Source organism: Pituophis catenifer, unplaced genomic scaffold (assembly GCF_029215685.1).
Source record: "Pituophis catenifer annectens isolate HBS135680 unplaced genomic scaffold, rPitCat1.0.hap2 SCAF_3, whole genome shotgun sequence".
In the NCBI taxonomy this organism is placed as follows: Eukaryota; Metazoa; Chordata; class Lepidosauria; order Squamata; family Colubridae; genus Pituophis; species Pituophis catenifer.
In genome coordinates, this window is record NW_027256883.1 from 104454866 (window position 1) to 104474586 (window position 19721).

The 19721-nt window shown below is 43.2% G+C and overlaps 1 protein-coding gene across 1 annotated transcript in view; it reads right to left on the minus strand.

Moving 5' to 3' along the window:
• Positions 1 to 19721, minus strand: part of SUCO (SUN domain containing ossification factor) — a 257495-nt gene that overhangs the window by 134015 nt on the left and 103759 nt on the right. Inside the window, exons 10-11 of the mRNA XM_070940885.1 lie at positions 11667 to 11774; positions 893 to 998 (exon numbers count right to left, since the gene is read on the minus strand). Of these exons, the coding sequence (XP_070796986.1) occupies positions 893 to 998; positions 11667 to 11774 (214 nt within the window). The remainder of the gene's footprint in view (positions 1 to 892; positions 999 to 11666; positions 11775 to 19721) is intronic.

Below are 19721 nucleotides of genomic sequence, written 5' to 3' on the forward strand. Positions count from 1 at the left end.
TCACTCAAATCTCCCTTGTAATCATCAATAAGCACGACCAGGTTTTAGTCCTGTATTTTGAATAGACTAAAAAGGGCCCATAATCATTTTCACTCTGTATGCACACATACATTCACACAGCATATGCAGTATAGATTTAGCATTCAAATATAGGTTTCTAAGAACTGAGAGTAAATGATGTGTATTCAAGTCACAGAAAAGGAATTTTCAAGAGAATGAGAAAAAGAATTGGTGATAGGAAGAGACTAAGAAGAAATCCACTGATGGGTGACATGCTCATTTTTTATATATAAGCAGAATTTGAATAGCTGCCCATCAAGACTACCAGAATCATAAATATAGTATAAACTGTAAGACTATAAACTAGATACATAATACTATAAACATATTGTAAACACAATTCCTATGGAAGGTTTATACGATTATCTAAATCAGGGGTGTCAAACTCAAGGCCTGCAGGCAGAATCCGGCCTGCAGGGTGCTTAAAACTCGCCTGTGGGGCCAGCCTAGAAGCAAAGGACAAGCCCGCAGTGCCTCTGGCAGCCAAAACAGGGTGCGGGGAGGCCGCATGTGGGCCCCCGGCACCCAATTTTGGCCAGCACGGTGCTGCAGGAGGCGTCCGTCCCTTCTCCCCTCCCTCCTGGCTGGCCCACAGAGAACAACAACAGTGATACGGCTCAGTTCCCTGATCTAAATGGTCCCTTCTATGGTTTACTTCATCTGTCCTCTTCTGACAAGTGAAATTAAATGCATGCATGTATTTATTATCCACATGCATAACAGTAGGCCAACATATATTGCCTTACAAAACTTGGTAGTTATGGGGTCCTAATAATATAATTTCTCTTTGTCTATTTTAGTGAGAAAATTGCAGTCCCCAAAAATAAATTACCTTTGCATATTTGGCATACATCTGTTCATCCAGAGGAAAACTCTGAACATTTCTTTCATCTCTGGCATGAAAAGTACCAAGCTTGACCCATTTATTTGTTGGATATCTAGGAAAACAATGTATAAAAAATCAGAAAGCACAATGATTTTATGATTAAATAGCAAATAAGATACTTCTTAAAATGTCATATAAATTATACAATGCTTTCTACTTTACATATGAGATCATCATGATCATTTTAGCCATTGTCTATCCACTGCAGGATGAAGGCCTCTTCCACATGTTTTCAATCAATACAGTCCTGAACTTTCTTTTGCCAATTTGACCCGCAATACTTGCTGATGTCATTCATCAATCTTGTTTTAGGTCTCTTTCATGGATACTTTTTATCAAGTGGGATCCATTGTATGACTGCCTTGGTATACCTGCCATCAGTTCTTCTTGCTATGTGACCAGCTCATTTCCATTTCAGTTCTTTCACTCTCTTGATGATATTATATATTTTTGTTTGTTCTCTAATCCATGTGCTCATCTTGTAATGCCGAGCATGTATCTTTCCATGGCTCTTTGTGCACCTCATAGTTTTTGTATCCATTGTGAGGTTAATGCCCATGTTTCACCGGCATATGTTAGAGCACATATTGATTAAAAACTTTTCTCTTCAGGAATAGGAGCATAAGTTCTTGAACTTAGTTTGTCGAATGCCTGCCAACATGCTGTTCTATTTCCTTTGTTGTATCACTTTCCATTAAGTCTGCCAAGGTATATGTAGTGGTCTACTACACCTAGTTCTTCTCCAGATATATTTTTTTTTCTTTCTTTGATGAATTTATTAAACATAACCTGGATCTTTTTCAGGTTAATTTTGGTTCTCCTGCTTTGCATAGCTCTTGTATGTGTCTTTGTAGCTCTTCTGGGTCTTGTGAGAAGAGAACAACATCATCTGCAAATCTTAAGTATCTTAAATAGGCGCCATTGATTTTTATTTCATCTTTTGTCAAGTCTAGTTTGTGAAATACTTCTTCAAGGCAGGCTGAGAAAAGGATAGGTGACATTGTATCACCTTGTTGTATATCTCATTCTATGTTGATTTCCACTTTTAAGATCATTAAAGCAAATTGTTGCCATTGTTTTTTCATATATTGATTGTAGTAAGTTTATGTACGCAGTGTTTACACCTTGGTTGAGCAACGCATTAATTATTGCTTGCTGGAATACTGAGTCAAACATTTTTTTGTAGTCTGTTAGGCCATGCACAGAGGCATGGTGGTCTTGTTGTACCTTTCAATGGCTTGCTAAACAACCTGGTTGTGATCCATTGTGCTGCAGCCACTTCTGAATCCTGACTGCTCCTTTGGCTTGCATCGTTTAATGTTCTCAATATTATTTTTGCTACCATGTTTTCCCGAAAATACAACCTACCCCGAAAGTAAGCCCTAGCTTGATTTTTACACATGCGCTCTACCCCCCAAGTAAGCCCTAGTTAAGACCCCACCCACTGCAGGGTGCATGGGGTGAGGCGAGGCACATGGATAAAAAATTAAGATAGGGTGGGGATGGAAGGGTTAGGGTGCCCTACTTACCAGGCCTTGCACACCCTGACACCTGCCTTGCTCGCCCACTGTCAGGTTTTGATGCTATCTCAAAATACTGATACCCAATTTTTCTGCGGCCGCTTGCCACCACTTACGCACATCGTCCCCGGTCTCCATTATCGGCTTCAGAGGCCTTTTCCAAAGGGCCTCTGATGGCGAAATGGAGGCCAGGGGCGCCGTGCTTGTCAATCCAGAGCTCGTTTCTCAGCTGCAGAGGCCTTTCTTGAAGCCTTCTGATAGTGAAACAGGGGCCGGGGGCGACACGCACAAGTGGCAACAGGCGGCTGCAGAAGAACTGGGCTGGCAGCCGGCTCCTGCTGACCGGGGCTGTTGGTGCTGCTGCTGCGAGGTAAATCAATGGAAGAAACCCTCCCAAAATAAGACCTGGTGCCTTTTTGGGTGGAAAAAAAAATAAAAGACCAGTCTTATTTTCGGGGAAACACAGTATTATCTTGGTGAAAACCATGTAGATAACTGAAAGAAGGCTTACTGGACGATAGTTCTTTAAATCATCTTAGGCCCCTTTCTGGTGTATAAGAATCACTTCAGCATTTTTCCATGCATCAGGTATTTTTTCTTCTCTGAGACATCTCAAGTATAGTTTTGCTAGTATCCTGTGTAAAGTGTAATCACCAGCTTTCAGTATTTCAATTGTAATGTGTGACGAAATGGGGTTGAGGGGTACCCCGGACCGTGAACCAGCTCATGAGTAAACACACTGAGACTGAAATAATTCTGACAGAGGCGTCTTGTGTAAAAATATAATTTACTTTAAAACATTTAAAAAGCACTATGTCTTTAAGAAAACACATTAAAAACAAAGTCTTATCTGGGTATGTGAAGCAAGGCTATCTCCCTAGATCCCTCTCCACAATACCGAAACAGTTCACAAAAGAATAAAGTTAGCATGAAGGTAAGCAGCTTCGGCGTCAATACATCATCAAGGCAATCATAATGGGAGCAGCACGAGCTTCACAGCTGAAAATCACCTGAAGTAAAAACAGTTCAAACAGCAAACATTGCTTGAAGCTTGTGGGAGGAAGAAGGTCCAGCAACAGCAGTCCCGATGATAGCTTGTGTGCTACAAAACAGCAAAAGGCAAGCATCCGTGGGAGTCTCTCTGTAACGATGTCTGGAGTCCTTATCTGCATTCTTCTCCCATCTGCGGCGTTGCACCAAGCTTCCTGCAGGAGCTGTGCATTTAGGCCTAGAAGACTAGGCCCAAGTAGCAAGCAAAAGGTCCTTGCTTATATAGGGAGTTAACCTGCAATTAACTAGGGTGGGGAAGGCTTGCAGGTAATTGGCAACAGTAGATGGCTTGATTAAAACCATACTGTTTGTGAGTAGGCAGATAGCCACAGCAATCCTGGAAACACTCGTGACAATCCCCTTCTCTGCGGCTATTTGACTCGTTAACAAACATACATTCTATATTGGGTACATATATACATCAATGGTAAGTACGTTCACATAGCCATCGACATTTTACCCAGAAGATAGAGGTGTTGGTCACGGGGCAGCGGTTTGGTAAACACGTCCGCTACCTGTTCCTTGGTTTCACAATACACAGTCTTAATGAAACCTGTTTTCACCAATTGCCTCACATGTTTGTTTTGTATATCAATATGGCGTGATCTCTGGCCTACAGCATCAGCTTCCGATATGTTAATGGCAGCCATGTTATCCTCATAGACTTTTATCGGTTGCATGGGCTGCCTCCATAAGCTTACCAGAAGATCGTCAAACCAAACTAGGTTATTGGAAGCTTTGGACAAACTCACATACTCAGCTTCCGCTGTGGAGGTTGCAATTAACTTCTGCTTCCCAGAGTACCAATACACAGGGCTACTATTTAGGTATACAATGTACCCCGAGGTACTTTTTCTAGATCTAACATCCCCTGCCCAATCGGCATCCGAAAAGCAACTCAATCTTAATTCTCTAGTTGCTTCTGGTTCCAATAACAATGAATAGTTCACAGTACCCTTTAAGTATCTCAGGAGTCGTTTAATTCCGCTCCAATGGTACTGTGTGGGATGTTCAGAATGTCTAGATAACGCATTTACACTTAGACTGATGTCCGGTCTAGTCCAATTTGCAATGTACAACAACGACCCAATCACGGACTTGTAAAGGGTCTTATCCTCAAACTCCGTGCTCTCAGTGTACATATTCTTAAGGAAGTCTGTTGCCATAGGGGTATCGCATGGCTTCGCCTCTACCATGCTACACTTTTTAAGCAATTCCTGAATCTTATCTTCCTGAGAAAGCCGAAACCCCTTCTCGGTTTTTACGAATTGCACCCCTAAAAATTTGCTAATGTGACCTAATGGTTTTAAGGCGAAACTCTTACTTAGGTCCTCAGAGAACTTCTTATGCCTGTTCTCTGATCTGCAAATATATAGTATGTCATCGACGTACAACAGTACTGTTTCCCTAATGCCCTGATCTTCCTTGACAAAAACACACTTGTCAGCCGACGATGGTAAAAAGCCCATCTCAATCAGGCTTTTTGTGAGACACTCGTACCATCGTTTACCAGATTGTTTTAAGCCGTATAGGCTCTTGTTCAACAACCACACATCGTCTTCCCGATGGCTTACTCCCTGAGGAATCCTCACGTACAGCTCTTTGTCTAACTAGGCGTGCAGGTACGCAGTCTGAATATCGAACTGGTGTACATGTTCGCCTCGCATGGTAGCGATGGTGAGAGCTGTTCTCACGCTCTCAGGGCGTACCGTGGGCGAGAAGGTGTCCTCATAATCGTCAGGGAATCTCTGCGAAAATCCCTGCGCCACTAGTCTCGCCTTATAAAGCCCCCACCTTCAATGGGCTTTTGCTTGAAAAGCCACCTGGTGCCGATCACCCTCTTGTCCTTGGGCAATCTTGTTGGCATGAATACATTGAGCCTTCTCAGGCTATCTAATTCTGTATCCATAGCGGCCAGCCACTTCTGTCGTTCATGGTCAGGTAAGGCCAACACATCCTCATATCTCTGAGGGGTGGCCAAAACCTGGTCGACTGAGGTAACAAAGTTGTTGTACCTCTTAGGCTTATTGCCCCTGGTAATCCTAACTGGTCTGCCTTTAGGAGAGTCACTTACATCAGAGTTGTCCGATGAGTCATCTATCTCGTGACTATCACTATGCGTCTCAGAAGCTGGGTGCCTATCCTTCCTGGCTACCCCCATTTTACGCTTCAATACCCCTTTCAAGGGTGCCTGGGATGCACGCTTCCCAGAACCAGATGTATCCCTATCCTCGGGTAGGTTCTCCGATACATCCTCCGCTCGCCTATGACAACTACGGGAAGGGTTCTGAGTAAGGATCTCATTGGCATGGATTTTACTCCAATTGGCCCCTTCGTGAAAAGTGGCAGACCTTGATATCATTAATTTCCTGTTAGGGTAGGCAAACCTAAATGCCTTGGAGCCCTGCTCATAACCAACGAATCTCAGTTTAACAGAGATTGGGTCTCCCTTTCTCCTGAGCTCCTTCGGGACATGAACATCGGCCATCACCCCGAAAACGTGGAGGTGTGCCAAGCTAGGCTTATGGCTGTATAGCACCTCGTATGGGGTCTTCTGCACCACGTTAGACCACACACAGTTCAGGGTGTAATTCGCGTATCTAACTGCTTCTACCCAATACGCGAAGTTTAATCTGGAATCCTCTAGGGCGCACCGCATCATTGTTTGTAATACGTTGCTGTGCTGTTATGCAACGCCATTTTGAAACTTAGAGTAAGGCGCGGTGCGTAAGTGGACTATGCCCTTACTCCTCAACCAGCTGGAGAACTGCCTGGAATTAAATTCAGTCCCCCTGTCAGTTAAGATCTTCTTAACTCTGACCTGGTGCTGGTTCTGGACTAAGTTACAAAATTCCTTAAACTTAGTCAACATTTCACTCTTGGACATTAGGGGAAAAAGGAATCCAAATCTGCTATGGTCGTCTATTATGGTAAGAAAGTACCGTCTCTTACCCACGGAAGGTGCGAATGGACCCACCAAATCCATGTGGACGAGCTGAAACGGGTGTTCAGAGTACCTCTGAGACCTCTTGGGCACAGATTTCACCTTCAATTTTGCGCTCCTACAAATTGAACAGTCTAGAAATGTGTTACAATCATTAATCTTGGTTCCCCTTGAGTGTTCGGTTACCTTTTTCACTATAGGAAAACTCACATGACCTAATCTACGATGCATCAAGTGAGCACATTCATTATGCAGCGGCTCACCTGTAGCAATTGCATTAGCATTTTCAGGTTCCCTATTATCTGACTCTAAGTTAAAATTTAAAAACTTTTTATTAACTTTACATTTGTCTTTACAAGGCTTCCTCTGGTGAAAGTCTTGATCCTCATCACCTAGTTCTAACTGTGATTCATTGTTACTACCAAATGAGATAGTATAATTGCTATCACTGCAGGACTCAGCATTCGTATTGGGGGAATAATAAGGCAAGCCACCTATCTTCCAAACCTCCCCAATCACACATTTGTTGTTTTTGATCACAGCTGTTCCTCCTGAGAACAGAATCTCCATTCTAGGGTTCTCACATATCCTCATTAGGCTTAGCAAATTGTGATCTATCTCTGGTACGTACAATGCTCCATGAATCTTTCCTATCCCAGGAATATAAACATCTCCAATGCCAACAACATTGACCTTTTTACCGTTTGCAACTTTGACCATGGATTGATGCCTTCTCATATTAACAAACAACCTTCGGTCACTGACAACATGGTTACTGGCTCCACTGTCCATTAACCATAGTTGCTCTCGCTGTTTCCTTGTAAGCTCTGACTCAGTAGTTTCCACTATACCTACAGAGCTATCACTAAACCTGGGATTGTTCCCTTTGTTGCCTCTATTTGGCTTTTTACCCCTTCTGTGGTTAGGAACATCTACACTTGGCTTTCTACCAGGAGGTAATGGCCTCCTTTTACATTTATTATCAGAAGGTACCTTTGAGCATGCCCTAGCATTCACATTATGTGGGCAATCCCTTCTATAATGTTCTCTTGAACCACAATTGAAGCATTCTCCGATAGCATATGCTCTATTTGAACTATCGGACCTTCTTAAAGGTTTTTCCTTTTTGTGAAAAGCCGCCCTGCATTTTCACAAGTTATCTTCAGCAATCAGTCTGCCAGATAACACTTCTAAAGATAAGTTATTACAACTAACATTATCCAGTTGCGATATAAAATTATCCCAGCTAGGATCAAGGGAATTGAGTATAACAGTAATGAGGGTTTGTTCAGACACTGTTTCCCCCCTCAACATCAATTCCTGCCTTAACCTGTTTAACTCACATAAGTGTTCATTAATATCTACTCCCGCCTTCAACCTTGCGGAATAGAACTCCCTATAAACTCTGTTTGTAACGTGGGAGCTTTTTGAACAAAATAGCTTATGCAGTTTCACCCAAACTTCTGTTATGGTCAGGTTACAAGGTATACTGGGATATAATGCAGGGTCAATAGACATCAATAAAATACAAAAGGCCTTATGATGTAAAAGATCAACTTCTAAGGACCATGGTCTAGGTGGGGGTTTTAACAACAACGATAAAACATTTTCTTTCATTAAAATTACTTGAATACTTTTAACCCATTCCTTGAAATTTCCTCCATCCACACTTAAACTTTTAAAATTAGGAGGAAGGACCTGTACATTATTAAACATGGAAACAGACATTAATTGATGTTCAAAATGTGGTCCGTCCTGGAATGGGCAATAAGGCATTGGAATGGAAGCACACAACACAGTGTCTTCCATCTGGCATTCTGACGGTCGTTCCTCCCCAATGGGAGGGATTAAAACTTCACGTTGTGCGGATGCAAAGCTCATCCTGGCTTGATCACAAAAACTCGAGGGTCCTCTCTGGTGCACATCTCTAGGAATTTTTGGACGCGCTCCCAAATTCCTATCTTCAGTTGAGGCAGCCTCCCGAACCATCCTGGATGCCGATGTCATCACGGATGGATATATCCCACTCGTGGCGTGCGCTGAATTAGTCGCAGACATCAGGGGTGCTTTGGTATGTGCAGCTACTATTTGTTGAGCCGATGGTGCCTGCAAACCATCGCCTAAAATGGTTGCCAAAGTTTCTATCACACTTGCAACCTTACGCTCAACATGAGAGTCTCTTAAACTTTTAGCAGAAGTCACTGATGTCATCAAGGGAGCTAAAAGTCTTTATGGCCTGATCTATGATGGCTTCAACAGCAGGTGGTGCAATATCAACTTGGCCATGCTGATTTAACAAAGAAGCAGGAACATTCGAATCAGGCAGTCTGTTATCCCCCATTCTCCACTTATGGTCTGAGGTGGGGGTTTTAGGAAAAGATTGAAAGTCTCTTACCGATCCGGTGTTTTCTAGGACTTCGATGTTCTTTCCTTTCGCGGCTGGATTCTTTAATAATCCACTAGAATCAGCAGTCGGGTTCTGACTTACTGTGGGCAAACCTAAAAACTGAAGGATTGCCTTCCTAAACTCATCATCCACCTCTGTATTTGTTTTCAAGACCTGAAGTGGCGTTCTTCCAGTCTCTACTTCTTTAGGTGATGATGGTTTATTCACTATCGTAGGCCCTTCAGCAGTTGAGGCCTCTGCTCCAAAACTTACAGCTCCACTATTCTCTAAGTCAATTAGAGTTTGAGGTTTTTCAGCCAAAACATTTTTGGCCTGAGCCCCAGACAGTCCAGTTTGTGACTTCATACTTTTTGCTGCTGCTGCTGCCCTAGTCAACATCTATTCAACTGCAGACATTCCAGTCTAACGTGTTACCACATGAGCGTAAGTTCGTTAAACCATCCTCTGCTACCAACTGTGATGAAATGGGGTTGAGGGGTACCCCGGACCGTGAACCAGCTCATGAGTAAACACACTGAGACTGAAATAATTCTGACAGAGGCGTCTTGTGTAAAAATATAATTTACTTTAAAACATTTAAAAAGCACTATGTCTTTAAGAAAGCACATTAAAACAAAGTCTTATCTGGATATGTGAAGCAAGGCTATCTCCCTAGATCCCTCTCCACAATACCGAAACAGTTCACAAAAGAATAAAGCTAGCATGAAGGTAAGCAGCTTCGGCGTCAATACATCATCAAGGCAATCATAATGGGAGCAGCACGAGCTTCACAGCTGAAAATCACCTGAAGTGATTTAAAAACAGTTCAAACAGCAAACATTGCTTGAAGCTTGTGGGAGGAAAAAGGTCCAGCAACAGCAGTCCCGATGATAGCTTGCGTGCTACAAAACAGCAAAAGGCAAGCATCCGTGGGAGTCTCTCTGTAACGATGTCTGGAGTCCTTATCTGCATTCTTCTCCCATCTGCGGCGTTGCACCAAGCTTCCTGCAGGAGCTGTGCATTTAGGCCTAGAAGACTAGGCCCAAGTAGCAAGCAAAAGGTCCTTGCTTATATAGGGAGTTAACCTGCAATTAACTAGGGCGGGGAAGGTTTGCAGGTAATTGGCAACAGTAGATGGCTTGATTAAAACCATACTGTTTGTGAGTAGGCAGATAGCCACAGCAATCCTGGAAACACTTGTGACATAATGCAATCATTTCCTGAAGCTTTGCCATTTTTTATTGATTTTATGGCACTTGATACTTCCTCCACTAGAATATCTGACATTTCCTCTTTCGTGGGTGTTGTTACTTTTGAGTGATCTTGATCTTTGTATAGCTCTGAATAAAATTTTCCAAATATTTCTAACATTTCCTGTCTTGTTCTACACACAGAGCCATCTTTATATTTTAATGCAAAAACCTTCTGTCTTGTATTTATAAGTTTGCATGTTACTCTATTAATCCCTTTGTTTCCTTCAATTGCCTTTTTCACAAGCTTCACATTAAAGTGACGCATTTCTTCTTGGATACATTTTCTTATGGTCTTTCATAGTTCAACGTACTCCAGTTTATTAGTGAAACTTGCGGGATTATTCATTGTCCATCATGTTTTCATTAAATCAATAGTTTCATCAGAGATTTTTGACTGTACAAAAATCTTTTCCAGCAGTGCTATAGATGTAGCAGATTCAAGGATGTTTTTGACTATTTGTTCATTTTGGTCCATAATGTTCATCTCTTCCAAATTTTGCAATAGAGCAAAGCGATTTGACAGATTAATCTCAAAATTCCTGTTCTCCTCTAACAGTTTATCACTCTTTATTTTTATTTTTTGTGATGTCTATCATTTTCATACATTCCTTTTAACCGTCTATCTTCACTTTAGCTTGTACCATTCCATGGTCATTTCCAATGTTAAAACGATTGATGACAATTGCAGAATATGGTTTTATCACTTGACATGATATAGTCAATTTCGCTTGTCCAGCCCAAATGGACTCTTCCATATCCATTTTCTGCTAGCTTTTTTTCTTGTAAAATGAGTTCATTACATAAAGTTCCTGTCCTTCAGCAAAATCTCCGTTTCTCCTGTTTCCCCTAAAATAAGACATCCCCTAATAAGCCCAAATGGGCTTTTGAGTGCATGCAATAAAATAACCGCCCCCCCAAAAATATTTAAACACATGCACAGCCGGTCCCCGCCATTTCCTCTGGTTTCCTCCATGCGCCCCAACATAAGACCTCCCCGAAAATAAGCCCAAGCGCTTATTTCGGAGTTCAAAAAAATATAAAACAGGTTCTTATTTTTGGGGAAACATGGTACTACTCTGTCACCTCTATTATCTCTTTCACCACTTCCATACAGGCCAGTTGCTTTTTCTCCAGGTATTGGTTCTTCCTATTCTTGCATTAAAGTTACTCATTAGTATTTTGTATTGGCATTTTTTTTGTGTTGAAGGCAAGCCACATCTGATATAATTATGTGAAATTAAAATGGAAAGCACTTAAGGCAGCCCGTTAGCCTAAATTTATTATTTTTAAAAAACAGTTCAGTGTAACCATAATAAAAACTAGCTGAAGTCTTATTCCCTTGTAAAGGATTCAATTTTTTTCTTCAAAAAAAAAAAAAAAGAACTGTAAATGTGAACTTGTGAAAAAAAAATCTGAATATTAAACTTTAAATAAGCATGCTACATTTCTCTGCTAAAATCATAAACATTGTAAAAATTATGAAATTACAAATACTAAAAATGACTTTCAGTTTCACTAAACTTTGTGACAATAAATTCTACAATTGTATTCTTATCATGAAACATACCTGTCACTGATAGACACCAAAAAATCCTTGGGAGTAGATGAGAATAATTCATGATTAGCAATATCCAGTTGTTTTACTTGTATGGGTTCACATAATTCAACAACAAACCTTCAGGACAGATAAAAATTACATTATGAACTGCAGGTCCAAAGCTATTTCTCAAAGAACAGGTAAAACTATTGACTGAGCCAATAACCATTTTATGGCAATTGATTCCAGAAATGTGCTTCAAAATGATATGAAAAATTTCTCAAGTCCATTAGTCATTGCTTTTCATACAAAGAAATCATCAGCAATACAATAACAATCACTGTGCAAAATAAGGCTTAATAACAATTTATCAATATAAGATTATCTTGGGGACATTTTAACTGCCATACCACTTTCTTCATTCTCTTCACTGCCAATTGATCAAGGAGATGCATGTGTTCTACAAAGAGTATGCATGCTTTCAAATAAACTCTTTTTTCTCTCATAAAAGTGGTTATGGGACTGCAGAGCTAAGAATACTTCAAGAAGTCAAAAGGTAGTGCTGAATAGGTTCTTTAATGAAGAATTCTGAATAAAGATAAAGCCAGTTACAACTTTCCCAAATCTTAACTATAGGGAATTTTAAATACTTGGATTGGAAAATATATGGGATTTCCAAGTAGATTGTCTCATCACTACAGGCAGATTCTTAGACTGAAAAATACCAGGATTATATGCTAATTTTTTCCAACAAGATCACCCAAAGTGTGATATTGTCAGATGATAGGCCCCTCAAGTGGGATGGGGCTCCAATTCTCAAGAAGAATTGAGGAATTTTGGAGCATTAACAATGTTAACGATGTGGCAAGATTAAAATGTTCTGATTTGTAATACTCCTCTACTCACAACCTGGCAACAGAGATTAAGGGAGAGGGAAAGTGGAGGGATGATTGGAATGTATGGGGAGCTGGAAGGGAGGTAAGGAATTTATGTGAGCCATTTGAAGCCTGGGAAAATCCCTACACTTCAAGGTTGCCTGATGGGAACCTTTCGAGAGACGCAGACTGTTTCCCAAAACAAAATGATTGAACTGGATTGATGGACATTTTTTTTTTTAATTTGATTTATATGCCGCCCTTCTCCGGAGACTCAGGGCAGCTTACAATGCGTTAAGCAATAGCCTTCATACTTTTGTATATTTTATACAAAGTCAGCTTATTGCCCCCACAAACTGGGTCCTCATTTCACCTACCTTAGAAAGGATGGAAGGCTGAGTCAACCTTGAGCCTTGGAGAGATTCGAACCAGCAGTAATTGCAGGTAGCTGTGTTAATAACAGGGTGCTTAGACCACTGTACCATCAAGGCTCTTGACAATGGACATGGGATGGCCCTGTTCTATCCCCGTCTCCACACACACACAAACACAGCCAGCCGAGGGTTAAGAAAGCACTTGGCACGCACACAGGTTGTTATCAGAAACTTGGCAGCAGTACGAGCACCGACTGCCAAGTGCTTTTACTTCAATAAATGGAATATCCCTTCACCAGATAAACAGAAATACATACATTTTATAAATAGTCCAGTTCCAAACAAGAAACCTTTCGGCAGCTTTAAGCGTTGTTCAAGTGACTAGCCAGAGTTAGTTTTTGTTCGTCACAGAGTCTTAAATGGCCACCACACTCTCTTATATAGTCTCTGGGGTGTGGTCCAGTGACTCAGTTATAATCCCTGGCACGCCTCCTTAACTGCTGCAACCGTTTATCACGCCTTTGTTGGCGTGGATCCAGGAACGACAGATCACCTCCCTCGCTCTCATCGGAGACACCTGGCTTCTGGCTAATCTCCTCTTCCTCGGCCGGCACTTGAGGCAGTGCCAGAGGGGAGGGGCCTGGAGAGGGAGCCCTGGCCGACTCCTCTTCTTCATGTTCGGAGCCTTCTTCCTCCGATGAGATAGGCTCGGAGGGCGGGGCCACAACAGGCCCAAGGAGGAAAAAGGGGAATTTTAACTAACCTATCTTTCGCACCAAAACCTCAGAACCGGCTTTGCTTCTTACTGTATCTATATGGATCTCATCAGTAGTTATACTCTTGGTAAAATAATGTCCCAGGTGGGTTTTTTTTTTTTGCTGCATATGCCAATGGGACAGTTGACATTAAGCCGGTTCTCCCAGTACTAGCCACCTGCATGTCACCAGGAGGCCAACAACCTGAGATGTCGACAGCAGAGAAGGAATCGGAGGAAAAGAAGAAACCGGGAGAACTCCCAGCCTGAGAGGCTCTGGCAATGTTACAAGCTGGAGCAGGGGAGCAACCAGTGGGCGCACGCACAGAAGGCTGAGAAGCTCAAGCAGCAGCCAATGAGCATGAGAGAATGGGTGCCCCGTATCAGGGACTCAAGACCTGATGGGTGACGAACATGGACAAGGCGGCAGAAGCTGAAGACCCCTTAAGTGATCTCAGAGGTAAATGTGGTCTGAGAGAGCAAGTGGAAGGTGAGGAAGCCAGCCAAGTGGGACGAGCCCACTGAATGGAAGTTCCCAGTCACTACCCACAGTCCATCAATGGTGCAGATGAGGGAGAAGCTTGGCAGCTTGGAGATTCAAATGGCTACATTGCCTGGACCAAGGCAATAGAAACCAGGACAGGAGGAGTGAAATCACTAGTGGCATCAACTATCCCATTTCCCTCTTTCTTGGAGCCAATGGTGCCAACTCTAACATGTGCGGCTAGACCCCTGTGCAAGAGGTGACAACAGCTAAATCTGCCACCCTGCCCCCAGCGTGACAGCAAGCAGTCCCAGCAACTCCAGGGTCAGCTGGGGTCCCTGCACCGGTGCTGGTGGGAGCGGTAGGGCTGCCGCCTGGGTATGTCCTGGTGCAAGAAGAATGGCCACCTCACAGATACTCTGCTTTGATAAGTATCCAGACAACCTGTCCCATTTCCTGCCTCAAGTGTGGCACCATGTGGAGCATTTCAGAGGTATATATACAGACAATGCAGCCCAGGTTCATGCCGTCATAGCTAATTTGGAAGGGAGCACTTCAGGGTGGCTGATGTCCCTACATGGTGGTGAGGCTCCAAAGCTGAATAGCCTGGATGTCCTTATGAAGATCCTACGAGAGTGGTTTGATGATCCCATGGTGGTATTCTGACCTAGGTTCCTTAGAAAGTATAAAGCACAATCTTAGTCCCGGTAAAACCCCTTTTATTTACACGGCTGTGAATTATTGTCATTCACATCCGCAAGGCTTAACAAACAGTCTTTCAGGGGAATGTTTATAAACACCCACCTTATCTCCCTTGGAATGCTGCCAGAGAACTAATTGCCAAATGCAGGGCAAGGCCAAACGTGGCACAAAATCAAACAGAACTTTTCAAAGCTTGAATCAACCAGATGAACTAATTGCTACCTGCAATTACCCATTCACTCCTCTTTTATGTCTTATGGGAGGGGCCAATCATCTCCAAGCCCTACTCCCAAGTTGACCCTGTTTTCTTAATTGTTCTTGTCTTCTGGCAGCTCTGTGCACACTGGGAACAGGCTCCTGCTGTTCTTCTGCCTCGCTGATATCAGACTCCGTAGGCAGCATATAACTATAAGATGGCCTTGGCCCCCTCTGCCTCTGATGCAGAGCCCTCGTCCAAGTTTTCCCCAGCCCCCAGGACTGGCCCATGTTCCTCCCCAACCTCCTCACTGTCTGTTATCAGCTCTGCTGGCTGCCGGCGGGCCACAGCAGGTGGCTTGACATGCAGAAGTCCACATCCGCACCCTGAAGCAAGATAACCAGCCAGTGATGGAATACATCCAAGACTTCTACAGCCTGCCTGGCCACCTGAGAGATTGGTTCAAGCGCATGCTGGCTTACCCATTCCTAGAGGGACTAAACAAGGAGTTATATGAGTTATGGTGATGCAGTGGTTAGAATGCAATACTGCAAGCTATTTCTGCTACTGCTTGCAATTTGACAGTTTGAATCTTACCAGGCTCAAGGTTGACTCAGCCTTCCATCCTTCCGAGGTGAGTAAAATGAGGACCCATATTGTTGAGGGCAATATGCTGACTCTGCAAACCACTTAGAGAGGGCTAAGTGAAGCGATATATAAGTATCACAGCTGTCTACCCTGAGGAGTGCCACACAATTTGCGGACATGGTACCGAGTGGCCACTTAAGTAGAAATCAATTTCATGGAGTACTGCGATCACACTGTGCAAGAAAGCCGACTTCAGAGAGCACCTGAAAAGTGATCAGCTCCTAGACATGGCAGGAGGGCTGTGCCCATGGTCAGGGGGAAACCTCGCCAAAGCCCAGGAGCTTGCTTCTGCTGTGAAAAGGAGGGCCATTGAGCAGCCAAGAGTCTTGCACTGTGACCTACATCTGCTCCTCCACCGCCAAACCAGCCCAAGAGAACCCCCCCTCCAATGAAGCTGAAGGAGAAGGCGTGCATGGGGCAGGTGATCAGGGAGTTCTCAGTCCAGAAGGAGGAGGGAACTCCGACCTCCACCAGAATGGGCCCAGTCTTCTATGAGAGTGAACAGTGAAGGGGAAGATGACCCGATGGTAAGTGGCACCATCAGCCCTATGATGGCCACGATGGAGATTTTGGTGTCCTCGGGAGTAAAGGTGGGTTCTCATTGCCCTATTGGACTCAGGTTGCACGAGGTATTTGATTTGCCCCCAGAGAGCAGAAAGGCTAGGGATGAGGCTAAGAAAACTGAGACAGCCTATGGCATTTTCCCAGTTGGATGGCTCAATAACCAGCGGAGTGCAAGCAACCTGCCTGACTGGTAAAGATCAAAGCTGGAACTCACATAGTGACGATTCACTTCATTGTAGTCCCCGGGATGACCAAAGCCATGGTCCTGGGGTTAACATGGTGGAAAAAGTGGAACCTGGATGTGAACTGGGGTGAAGACAAGTGGCAGGTGTGAAGGAAAGCCACTGACCAGCAGGGGCTAGTGAAAGGGTCAAGAACCAGCCATGCGCCTACAGCTAGGGAAGTAAAAGCAGAAACCACTAATACACGAAAGGGAGGCGATGAGTTAGAGCCACTGATTCTACGGCAATACCGCAACATAGTGAAGGTGTTTAGCAAAAAGGAATCAGACGCACTCCCACCCCACAGACCCACAAACTGTGTGATCGAAATCATGCCAGGGGTCAAGTTACCTAATGTACTTGATAATATCCAGGGAGATGCATGGAAGAGCTCCGGGAGTTTATACACAGAGAGGGGTTCATTCAGCTGGCAAAGTCAAGGATGTCTGCCCCTGTGCTCTTCAAGGAGAAGGATGGGTCCCTTAGATTGTGTGTAGGTTACAGGGACTTAAACTGTATTTGCATAGAGAATATGTACCCCTTCCTACTAATGAGGGACATGTTAAGCTATCTGGCCAAAGAGAGGATCTTCACTAAACTGGACTTAAGAGAGGCATATTACCGAGTAAGGATAAGGGAGGAGAACGAATGGAAAATGCCCCCCTGCGTTGCTAACAGTTTTGGGTAGTGCCATTTGGGCTGCTGGGAGCACCTGCCTTGTTCATGCAGCTGATAAATAAGTTCCTGCATGAGGACCTCTACCAAGGGGTCTTGGTGTACCTGAATGATATATTAATCTACACTATGATCCTAGATGAGCATGGGAAACTGGTCAGAGCGGTATTCAAAAATTACAAAAAGCCCAGCTCTATGCAAATCTGTCTAAGTGCAACTTCCACAAAACCTGCCTAGACTATTTGGATATCGAATCTCAAAGGAGGGGTGGAGATGGACCCAGAAAAAGTGAAGACAATATTAGAGTGGAAGCCCTCTCATACCATGAGACAGTTAGTTTCCTCGGCTTTGCAAATTTCTACCACCAATTTATCCCATTTGGTCAAGTAGCCCTGCCAATTACCAACTTGCTGAAAACAGGAAGGGGGGCACAAAACCACCCAGCCTCTGAATTGGTCCCTGGAGTTTCTATAATCTTAGTAATCTTACTATAATCTTAGTAAAAGAATGTCCCAGGAGTTTCTTTTGCTGCATACGCCAACGGAATGGTTGACAGTCTTACTGCAGATGTTGCCATGCAGGAAAAGAAAACACCTACCTGCAGAAGCAGAAATGTAGTTGGAACTTGAAATGTAAAATGTATGAATATACAATAGGACCAATCAACATAGCAAAAAGATAAACTGCACATTGACATCTTAAACATCATTAAGTTGAGAAGGACTGGAATCCAACACTTTCAATCAGACGATCATACATTTATTACGTATGACAACTGCTTTTATATAAAGAATATAGTAATTAAGGAAATGACTAGATATCAATTAGACTTTGGAGACAATATTTTAACACAATATTTATCCAAGTTTATGCTCATCATTCAAGTTGATGACCTTCATATTCATCCTTACTAATTTCAAGTCCAAATTTATGTAATCAAGATGTGTTTCTTATCTGGGATGTCAAACTTGGAAATAGTAAGGAGGAAAGTGTAGTTGCATTTTATGAACTAAGAAACAAAACTGCAGATATTTAACACTATGACAAATATGAACTGTATGTTACTTCAAATAATTATATTAAAACTTTGAATAAAGTTAAAAAAAACATGCTATGAATGGAAAAACTAGAGGTAATCCTCGAGTTATGACAGTTCTGTCAAGGCTGCCTTGAACTTTCACCTATATTCCGCTTCGCTTGCAGCTTAACAAAGAAGAGGGGGTTGTATTGGAATGCAAGTGTGGAGGTAATGGCATCCAAGCAACATTGGTTCCCATGAGACAATGCTCCCCCCTCAAGGACACCCCGAGCAGATGTTCCAGCATGGTTGGCTGGTTCCCATAACAAAATGAACAAAAGTGATTGGTAGACATAATGGACTGTAGATGGCCCATGTGAAAAGGGGGAATGAAGTATGCATACATTTGCACGGGAAGCCCAGAGCTGGTTTCGCTTCTTCTGTGCCAATGTGGATTTATTCAGTAAAGATTATACTCTTGGTAAAATAATGACCCAGGAGTTTCTTTTTCTGGATTTGCCAACTTAGCGACCATTTGAAATTACAACATCCCCACCAAAAGTACTTACGACTGGGTCCAAAAGTTATGTAATTTGCAGCATATCAGTTGTTCGCACTTAGGAACGACCACGGAGATGTTCTCAACATGCTCCTTTGGTGTCATGCCTGAGAGACCCGTGCTTCACAGGCTCGTCTCCTGCATGGCAGGCGGAGAAGCGCCGGTCCAGACTGTCTCCTTCCCTGCTGAGCCCCAGCCTCTCTCACAAGCAGGTGTGGCCTTGCCCTGCTGTTTACTAGAATACTGAACCCACCCGGATTTCACAAATTGTGCAGCTGCAAAGCTGGAAATCTTGGCACACTTCCCTTGCTTGCCAAAAATCACTCCTTAAAAATTGCAAGAGGGGTTTCCAAACAAACATGCTTTCCAGCTCCATGGCGTTTCTCCCTGTAGCTCAAGATGCTCTTCTTTCACTGGAGAAATGGAAAAGCTGGGTTGCAAAATAAAGAAACGTGCAGGGAAAATTAAAAAAAAAAAACATGGGGCTAAAAAAAAAAAGTAAAATCAGACCTTCCAACTTCTTGCGAGAAGAAAGTAAGATCTTGTGAAGTTTGAAAGGATGATTTTCCTTTTTTTTAGCCCCACTAAGTTTTTGTGTTTTCCTGCACACTTCTTCCGTTTGCAACCCAGCTTTTCCATTTCTCCAATGAAAGAAGAGCATCTTGAGCTGCAGGGAGAAACACAACAGAGCTGGAAAGCAGGTTTGTTTGGAAACCCCTCTTGCAATTTTTAAGGAGTGCTTTTGGCAAGCGAGGAAAGCAGGGGGTGGCACCCCAAGTTCTCCAGCTCCGCAGTGGTGCAAATTTGGGAAATCTGGGTGGCCAAGCGGCAGAGCAGGACAGCTCCCACTTGTGAGAGAGGGTGGGGCTCAGCAGGGAATGACAGAGGCCACCCTGATGCTTCTCCACCTGGCTGAACAAGGGCTCTGACACTCAAGGCTGAGCAGGAGGCGAGCATGGCACCGCAGGGTTCTTAAATGTGGAGTCAGAACTTATGGGTTGGTGACCAAGTGAGG